General features: G+C 35.2%; 1 protein-coding gene across 3 annotated transcripts in view; it reads left to right on the top strand.

Moving 5' to 3' along the window:
* The window catches only part of LOC108738328 (heterogeneous nuclear ribonucleoprotein C), a 339,083-nt gene that overhangs the window by 293,105 nt on the left and 35,187 nt on the right, over positions 1–10,791 (top strand). For all 3 annotated transcript variants that reach the window (XM_025980376.1, XM_025980377.1, XM_025980378.1), the window contains one exon: positions 10,234–10,365. In XM_025980376.1, coding sequence (XP_025836161.1) covers positions 10,234–10,365 — 132 coding nt within the window. The remainder of the gene's footprint in view (positions 1–10,233; positions 10,366–10,791) is intronic.

Raw genomic sequence — 10,791 nt, 5'->3', positions numbered from 1 at the left:
AACGTTGCAAACACATTATTGCAACTTTGTTGTATTGCAGCAGGTAGGTTCTTAACCTCAAAATACTTATATCGTATCATTAGAATTGTGTTAAATCAATTACACAGGAATAAATAATTTCTCACTTTATAATTTTAGTATGATTCTAGTTTTAAATATTAAGGTTATGGCTGATGGTAAATACTTGCTGAAATATAATCATGTGCATTAAAATGACGTGAACAAATTTTTATTCCGGAATTCACTTCTTTGATACCTACTGCTTTCATCCAAGCTTCTATTAGTTTACTTTTTTCTCTAATTTTCCGAATATATTTTTTACATATATAAAACGGTTAGTTTTTATTGGAAAGTAGTTAATGTAGGTGAAGAGTGAAGATCTATGTCTAAAGTGCTATTGCAGCTTTTCACTGAACATATTAACTTTTTATTTGATTTAACTTTAGAAGAAAACTACGTCGACACTATCATCAAGAAAATGTTTACTTTTTTAACGTGTTTTATTATTTTAATAAACAATTTTACAATGTGCGTGCACAGTTCCTATATAAATTTTTCCCTCATTCGAGTTATAAATTTTGCAACCAGATGGTGTATGCCCATTTGATGGATCCCAATAGTTCAAGAATTTTGTGTCATCAGAGGAGATACCTGCACCTATTTCTATTACAAACATATCTACTCCAGTACATTAGATTATTAACACACTCTTAAATAATAATAAAGTAATGCTGTAAGTTCTTCATGAGCATTTGAAATAATTGATAGACATCCAAAAAAATCGAAATGGCGTTAATTGAAGAACACACGAGGCATTCATTCGGCCAACAATGAACAGCTACAAATTTAAATGCAAAGGTTTTTGAGTGGTGCACAGGCTCGCGCAAGTGACGAAGAAGGGGAAATGCACAATTTCTCTTTCCCGCTCCGTTCGTTTCGTTCCATTTCGAAATTTAAAGCCACTTGAACTAACATGCTCGCCTTTTGTCCCGCGACCACTCGTTTACTACAGGGCGAAATTATAGTCGAGATTTTAATTAAATTTCAACATGATTAGTTCGAGCAACACACACAACGAGAGGGATCCGTGAAAATACATCACGTGCTTACAATAGTGTGTAGTAGACACATACGCATAACGCACATAAAGCCTTTGAATTTCGAAAACAATCGATCGATAGTTTCGCGCCTCACTGACTAATATTGCATATTTTACCGTACGTACCTATCAATACATTTATTAAAACAATTCGAATTTGAATTGCGCACAATACGTAAACGTGAAACAAATGGTAAAAATAACGTGTAACTGGCTTATGCAGAGGGACTATTCGAGCGGAAATGAATTGCGGGTATTGTTAGCTTGGTTTGTGCCAATAAGCCCCTTCAGCATAATTCCAAATAAAGAGGTTACTTGGACCAAATTCTGCATTTATCGGTCACCTACTATAAAATGATTGAGAGATTTCATTTATGTCATCCATAAAATATGAAATAATTTACAAGGTGTCTGTAAAATAAGTAGCAACCTTCCAGGAGGTAATAGAGCACAATAAAACAAGAAAATTAAGTACATGTTTGTATGTCCGAATGTTCACCGTTTTCTTTGAGAGTAGAGACAAATTAATTCCGGCCCTGAACAGAAATGCGACAATGCAACGCCGCATTCAATCAACTAGTACTTAACAGCATCTGTGTTGTATTTCTTCTGTATTTTTGCACTCATGCATTGCTTGTTATTTGTTAAATGCTACATTTTAGGATTACGTATGCTCCAACAAGGTCCATTTAAATATATGGATATCTACTTGCTGAAACGAATCCCGGCGTAGCTAACCTCAACGTGATAGGGACGTTACCATAAGTGGTCCTAAAATGTAGCATCACACTACAGATGGCGTTTACAGCGCCATTTGTGGTATTTTCTAAAACGCGCTGTTAAGACAGCAGGTAAAAGTTGGTCTGTGTTCTGTCGGAGCTGTTTGCGACGCGCTCATGAGATCCAAAAAGATCGAAATCGCGATCCGCGTTTGGCAGTTTCGCCACAATACAGACCACTTCGAATAATTATATTCGATTATGGTAACGTGCCTATCACGTTGAAGTTAGCTACGCCGGGATTCGTTTCAGCAAGTAGATATCCATATATTTAAATGGACCTTGTTGGAGCATACGTAATCCTAAAATGCAGCATCGTACTACAGATGGCGTTTACCGCGCCATTTGTGGTATTTTCTAAACCGTGCTGTTAAGACAGCAGGTAAAAGTTGGTCTGTATTCTGTCGGAGCTGTCTGCGACACGTTGATGAGATCCAAAAAAATCGAAATCGTGATCAACGTATGCCAGTTTCGACAGAATACAGACCACTTCGAATTATTTCGATTTGTTAGATTAGATTAAGTGTGATGGACGATGATAGGGCTATGGCGAACCACCCAAAAACAGGTAAAGCATATTGGCAATACCTCAAATTTGCCTTATAATTAATAAAATTACAATTACCCATCCAGAAGATATTAATTTACCTATTAATGCTTCGTTAATTTTATCTTTCTTCTGTATTAATACCATTTTAACGTGCATTTTAAATAGTGCTGCATACTATCAACGATGAACAATGTTGTTTATTTAATTAATTTTTATCATGATAGTCGTAAAAATATTATTGTGTGTGGTAGTAAGCTGTTGATGTTTGCGTTATTGTTCGTTCCACAAGTGACACCGTTTACGTTCGCTGTAATAATACCCGCATTGCCAATTCACGCCCAAGACCGGTATTAGATTGTAAGTTCTTCTGGTTTTCTTACAAGTGTTTTTGTCCCTTAATCACGCTACTTTGCTCACTATCCGATTCCCTATTGCATCTATGTAACACTCCAAAACTTGCCACTAATTTCAGGAACACCCTGTAGAGACGGAACATAAAAATTGAATATGAACTCTCAGAGAAGGGAGAACGAACGGTGCCTGTGCACTTTGGTATCTGAATTTTATTGGCTGCGTTTTTCAGTTACTCGATTATAAGACAAATTCAAGTGCATCTTAAGTTTCGTTACATATTGTGTATAATTAGCTTCGAAAAATTTATAACAATATTAATTTTCAAACATAATACTTCGATAATTATTGATAGTATTTGATTTGTCAAAAATAATTCATAAGGTAGTATTCTTTTCTGCTATAGTTTGGTACAGAATTGTAGTAATCTTCATCATATCATTCGCCAAAATTGATAAAAACGAAATAGAACAAACAGAATAGCTCAAACCCCCAACGCCAAAACACGACACTGTAGTTGTCCGAAGCACTTTTCGGTAACAAAGTTACCTTCTTCAAGAACATTTCGCATTTCTCTTCAACTTTGTTACCGAAAAGTGCTTCGGACAACTAAAGTGTCGTGTTTTGGCGTTGGGGTTTTGAGCTATTCTGTTTGTTCTAGAACAACCGCCAAAGTTTTTCCAATCTTCAAAAAGCGAAATAAAAAGAACAATTTATTACTTTCTACGCACGACTGAGTTTTGGTAATGTTTTAAGGGCGATCCCAAAACGAAAAGCGGCAAACTAACGCTAACTCAAAATCCAGTCTGATTTTCAATGAGGAATATAGCTCATAGCGGAACCGAAACATCCAAATATCATCTATCTCCTCCGTACAGTGGTAAAACACGAACCAATGTGCATGCTCTTCAAGTACATGTCCGAGAGCGATTTACAGGAATTCCTAATTGTCAACTCTCTCCCAGAAGGGAAGAGTTTGTCATAAGATCAATATGGTATACCTGTCGGACAATTATTACATCCATAGGGGACTCGCAACTACAAATTGTCTTGTGTCCAAAGGCTTGAGGCTTGGTGGTAAAATAAACGACTTTAGACTTAGCAGGAGCATGCACTATATCTATTACTCCCAGAGTTATGTCTAAATCTCTTGTACCAGTACGGTGAGTGGCACCCGGGTCAATTTTATATGAAAAATTCATCGCCGAATGTGACGCATGATCAATGAACAATTTACAGTGATAGTCTGCAGTTATGTAGAATGTTAGCCTAACAAATGAAAGTGTTTAGTCATGGTTACACCCTATATGGCCTACTACACATGTTCAATACGAGTAGCCAATGGAATCTAGGCACATGATACACCTTACCGCTGTTGTTCAATAAACCTGACAAACTGACGCGTTCGCCAAGAAAGGAGCATTTTTAATATTGTAGCTAGCACGATCGTGTTTATGTGCGATCGGACACGCGTGTGCGTGAACGGCTTATCGATTCGCCGACTAGCTGCGGGCGCCTTTCTTCAAGTGCGCCGTATTTGTAAATATGTTTGTCGTACCTGCGTTCTGGGAAAGCAGTTAAACAGTTCAAAGAAAAAATAAACGATCAGGATGTTTCTGGCGGGTTCCAGAAAGTAAAGGAAGATACTATCGCCGAGAAGAGAAGAAATAAATTGACCGTTGCAGAAGTGAATCCCGAAATAAATTGACAGTGATAAAAGTGAAATAAATAGCGCAGTGAATAGTGATATATCAACAGTAGTGTAAATAAATAGAATAATTAATAACCTAAGTTTAGTAATAATTTAATAGTGTTTTTAAAGTTCTTTAATAATTAATGTAAATAAATAGTTTTTGTCGTTATCAGTCTTAGTAGTTAATTTTGTTAAACCCATGAGCATTACAATATGAAACTTATTGACAAATAAATTTTAATTCTAAATTTTAGTATCCCTAACCTCCATTAAAACCACTTTGTTGTATGCTGGTGTAAATACAGACTTTATTTACAAATGAATTATTAACTATGAAATAACGGATTACAACTAAAGGCACAACGAAGAAAATACGAATTAAAAACGCAAGAAGTGTAACTTACTCTAAATTATGTGACAAAATCGAAAATTGTTCTGGTGCCACCACCAATACCTGGTATGCAACAAAAGAATACGAGCCAGAAGCCAATAAGGGGAATAACCCAAGAAGGTATGACTCTGCCTTGAGCAATGAAATTCTTGTAACTTGCATACAATTGAAGATCGTTGATTGGGACCAAATCAGCTTATTATTGTTTGCAAAAGAACATTCAAGAGATATTTGATTACCTTATCTCTAACGACTAAAAAAATTATTAAAATTAAACTGAAACACATATATAAAGATATCGGCAGTGGTATAGTCTAAATTTGTTACTCAATCGTGCCCATATTCATTCTTTAAAAGAGTATTAGTTATAGACCCCGAAAGAGGCTCGTTAAAAATTTTGCAGATTCAAGGAATTTTCTCTTTTTTTCGCACTTCATAGCCGACTCTCCCGTTTCGTAAATTTTAGGAAATCCTTGGCCCAGATCGTAGAGCGTGCTCTAATCAAATCGGCCTAATCCTCTTTATGAGCTTCCTTCGATGTGCACGATCGCATTTTTTTCAAAAGAGATTTCCGCGATTTCGTCGGTCGTCGCGTCACCGTCACCACTACCGCCGCGTCGTCGTCTCCTCCACTTCCGGCACAATGGCAGATTACGTGGCTCTCATTCTTTGCTAATGAATTTTATATCCGGTCGCTCGCAAAATGCGGTAATCCGCTTAAGGCACAGTGCGGTAGCTACAGCCCTTTTCCCCCGCCTCGTACCGTACTTCAACCCCTCGTCAATGGCGCCCGCGAACTCGACAAAAGGTGCCGTACAACACGAAAAGGCAACCTCAACTAACTTGTTGTTGTCGACTGAAGGAGTTGTTCACTTTTATTTTGTCGACGAGTAATTAAACACGGTGAATGCAAAGAATTTTATGATCATTTGAAGCATACCTTTTTATATATACCTAGGTATAGATAATTATTAAGTGGAGACCTAAATCGCTCCAAAAATTTTTTTATCGATTTCCCGTCACTACTTAATAGAATTAGATATTAGAAAGTGAGGGAGACAGTTTTTTAAATGAATGTTCTTTACGTACGGTACGGTAAGTTCGTTTCATGCGAGTTGCTATGTAACGAAATCATGCAACGCATTTCCCCCGCTGTCTGTCCCTATGTATGCTTAGATCTTTAAAACTACGCAACGGATTTTAATGTTTTTTTTTTTTAATAGATGAAGTAATTTAAGAGGAAGGTTTATATGTATAATACATGCATAATATAGTGGAGAAACACTGATAATTGTAGAGGTTTGTAATGTGATGTCGTAAATAAACACATTTTTTTGCGCTTACATTGCAAACGCTGGCTGAGCCCCACGAGATAGATCAAAATAATATACTACAGTACTGTACACCTTAAAAAGGCCTACAAAAAAGTCCGCGATGGTATATGTCTATCTCTTAGGGATAACCCCCAATAACCATTTTTTATCCTTTACTTTTTACGAGAAATAATGGCTTATTTACGAAGCGATTTTAAGCAATACAGCATTAATCCTTATCCAATTAAGTACTTTTAAATACATTGTGCATTTAATATAGATCAATANTTCTAAAATCGCTCCAACAATTTTTTCATCGATTTCTAGTCATTCTACATAATAGAATTAGATGTTAGAAGGTGGGATAGACAGTTTTTTATGACTTTGATTTTTGATTGATTGATTGATTTTTTGAATGAATTTTTTAAAATTCAAAACACAGTTCTAAGCTGTAGGTACGAGAAGAGCTGGGTGAGGAAATCAGGGGCGAAATGCGGGGGTGGGTGTTAAAAGTTAAACAAGCTTTTAATCTCCTTATCTCACGATTGTCACTGCATAAAATTCTTTTATTAATATTAAATATACCCTATGATGTATGCTGTAATAAAAAAAAAAAAAAATGTGTCTTCCCCGCCTCAAGTATATTCATTGAACCCTCAGAAATGACCAGAAATTGATGGAAAAATTGGAGCCCCAATTCTAGGAATTGTATGAAATTCCGATATTGTACTAGAAAATGAATAAAACTAATGCAGGGACGTTTCATAAATCTACCTAACCAAACAATGATGTCACCAATGCAGGTAATTATTCAGAATTGGGGCAATTTTGAAAAATTATCAATTAATAAATTTTTCTTTGTTTATGAAGTCATAAAAAACTGTCTCCCCCACCTTCTATCTAAATCTAAAATCTAATTCTATTAAGTAGAATGCCTGGAAATCGATGAAAAAATTTGTTGAAGCGATATTGGTCTGGAGCCCCAATTCTGGACAATTACCTAGGCAAATAATACGTGCTATTGTAGTGGCATGTATTCAATTCAATTAATTTAAATCCCGTTAGTCAGGATTTGCAGATTCGACTAAAAATTGCGGCAACCGGGACGTTTTACGGCTGCCATTTTGATTTTAAAGATACAAAGCCTAACCTATAACCATCGGACGGTTTAGAAAAATCATTATCTAAAATTCATCCAGCCGTTTGAATGTTTCGGTCATGTTCGGCGCGTTAAATTCCATCCAAGCGAAGTAGATTAGTACATTTCGCCATAACATAAGATTATTTAACTATGAATACTAATAAGAAATAACGATTACAGGTACCTACTTGAAATTATTAGTAGTCGTCGCCTTTTGCAATATTGTGATCACGATTAGTTTATAATTTAGTCGTTTACCTTTTGTTTCTGTTGAAGTTTAGTGTCATTCAACATGACGAATTAAGTTTAGAAGAAGTTAATTTGTTCTTAATTAAGATAAAAGTGATTTATTTTGTTTTGTTTATTACTTAAATATTAAGTTCCTACACCTATTGTGACATTAGGTATCAATAACAAAAGTAATTTTATGTTTAATATTATATAAAAAAAGCATGAATAATCTTCAAAAGAAAAATGAGCCTAGTCTACTATACTTACTCAAATAAACATCTCACCTATTTTAAGTATTTTTAAGGCGCAATTAAAGTATTTCGTTAAATGAGGGGTTGTTATGTTGATTTTGATTTGATTATCAATAACTGAAAATGTCAAAGACTGCAGAGTTATGTGATTTAAAGATAAAAAAATAAAACTGACTGATTATAATAACGTTTTCTTTATTTTTCTCTCAAAACATGATCTTTATAAGGAAGTTTCGGTTTCGGTTTCGGTTTCGGCCGAAACTGAGACTGTTGCCGAAATTCGGTTTCTGTTTCGGTTTCGGTCGTAAAAACCAGTTTCGGTCGGACACTAGTTACAGTCAAAAACATACCCAATCTTCTCTTGTGTTATCACACAATCGGGAAGAAATATGTTTCTTTCTGATATTTAGAAATTAAAATTAGGAAAAGGCCTTTAAAACCTCATTTAAGATTTTACACGAAAAAAGTATTAACGATTTTGGATTTCCTAATTTTGTATTGCTTACAGGCTCTTTTAATATTATCTTCGATGTTTGGGTTGTGGAACATATTTAATAATGAAATATAAACAAACAATTCGGATTTTGTGAAAGCATTCCACTGTTTGTTTATATTTCATTATTGCTGGGAGGGTCAGTGGAATTTATAATACGAAATCCTTGGCGCTCGAGTCGGATTTCCACTTTCCACTAGGTCGTTTTTCTTTTAGAAATTCTTAATCTATAGAGAAAGAAAAGTGTATAATAAACATCAAAATAAATTAAGTAAATTAAACATAAACGCAATCACAGTTTACAAATTGAATCTAAGCAACTGCTTGTAAATAATAAAGATACAAAAATGGTATCAATTATTAAAATTGCGGGTTTATTTACATTGTTCAAACTGATTCAGCTAAAAAATATGGGATAAGTGATTATATGGAGTAAATTTTACAGAAAGGCAGTATTCCATGTAGAAAATACGACAGGCTCAAATCTAGACTCATAGTGTTTTGTTAATATTGGACTAATGTACCAGTACTGAGCAGCCAAGTGTAAGTTTGTTAATACTGGACTAATGTTTGGTCGATCTTCAAGTGTCAAGGATTGGCTGTGGACCAACCTTACCGACCAGGCTTGGTTTGAAGTCACAAAGTCAGGCACTTTCCATGCTTGATTCAATATTGGAATATCTTGGGCCAATCTTTGACCACGCTTAGTCTTGCTTTGATTTGCTACATAGAATTACAGATTCTACTATCCACTGTATTTCAAATAAAATAATTCGAAGTCGACCCTGATCTTTTGCATACCTAAGTAAGCTCTAACCACTATTATTCGGTTATCTTTTTTCACTTTGTCTGTAGTCCTCATGAAGCATTTCCTAACTCAAAACGCAGCAGATGACTATAGTCCCAAGTGGAAACAAGAAAGAAGATACGTCCATTTTCACAGACAATTTATTGTGCACTTTCCCAATTTCAATCATCCCAACTATACATTTCGCAATAAATTGAGGAAGAGCGATGGCATTCTCTCATAAGCTAAAAAAATGCGAAAATTAGGGGATTTTTAAGAGGTAACTTAGTACCAATGTCAAAAGTTCGTATTGTTTACAAATTTCCTTTCTCCTTTTTTAGTTTTATGGTTAGCGTAAGTTGGCCTGTCCAACTAGTCAACCTAACCTACAAAGGTACAAAATAATTCGAAGTGGCCTGTATTCTGTCGAAACTGCCAGACGCGGATCGCGATTTTGATCTTTTTGGATCTCATCAGCGCGTCGCAGGCAGCTCCGACAGAACACAGACCAACCTTTACCTGCTGCCTTAACAGCGCGTTTTAGAAAATACTACAAATGGCGTGGTGAGCGCCATCTGTAGTACGATGCCACATTTGAGGATTACATATGCTCCAACAAGGTCCATTTAAGTAGATATCCATATTTTTAAATGGACCTAGTTGGAGCATATGTAATCCTCAAATGTGGCATCGTACTACAGATGGCGCTCACCACGCCATTTGTAGTATTTTCCCTACAAAGGTAGTCCCCACGTGACTCCCGGCACTAATAAGTTATAATTTAAAAAAGTAATCAATACCGTCATTGTTCTAAAACTGAACATTATTCATACACCACACAGCACTAAAAAGACATGTATATTAAGTTGACCTTACTTAAAAGCATTTAAAAGTGGATTTGTGTTTATTATCTTAAAAATACTAGGCCGAAATTTTCCCGGAATTCTGTCATAAGGGAATAATTATAATAACTTAAATATATGTGTAGGAAGGTATATATTTGATTTGAAAAGTTAATATTGTATGTATTACAGAGATGAGCTTACTTAATGTTGGTATTAGCTGCGGCTAGGGGTCAGCATAGTTGTATTAGAGTTAAGCCGGAAATTTAATGCCCACTCCGACTGTTTCTAACAAACTCGTTTTAATTTCAGGCAATCCGGACATATTAATTTGCGGTAACTGCAGAGAAATGTTCACGGAACTTCAGGAACTCCTGGAACACAAGAAAACTTACTGCAAATTACGCTTCACTTGCAAGTGCGACGCGTATAATGGCGACAAAAGTAAGTGAATAACTGTTTTAAATCAATTATTATTGCTATCCTTTCACCTATTCGAACGTAGCCTCTAATAGAAGCTGCGCTACTTAAGCATGTTTGGGAGGTATGTCAAAATGCTACGAGGCGAATAAAAATTTAGAAGAACGTTCCTCATTCAATTCTAAAACTCTTGTAAAAATTACAGATCGATTCAGTAAACCGTTGAAAAGTTATTGAAATTTTAAAAAATTGTAATTTTACACGTCATTTTATGGAGATTCGTTAACCGAACAGATTAAATTTATTTTTATTAACAGAAAAAAAGCTGCCAGAAATTTCAAACTTTTATATTAAGTAACTTCAACTCTGGAGAATCACTTTAGAGTAAGGTTATTCAAATTCACTAAACGGTTATCGAGGAAAAAATGAAAAATTAGCTGAAAATCTCGT

Source organism: Agrilus planipennis, unplaced genomic scaffold, assembly GCF_000699045.2.
Source record: "Agrilus planipennis isolate EAB-ADULT unplaced genomic scaffold, Apla_2.0 scaffold190, whole genome shotgun sequence".
Classification (NCBI taxonomy): Eukaryota; Metazoa; Arthropoda; class Insecta; order Coleoptera; family Buprestidae; genus Agrilus; species Agrilus planipennis.
This window is presented reverse-complemented; position numbering and strand designations above follow the sequence as displayed.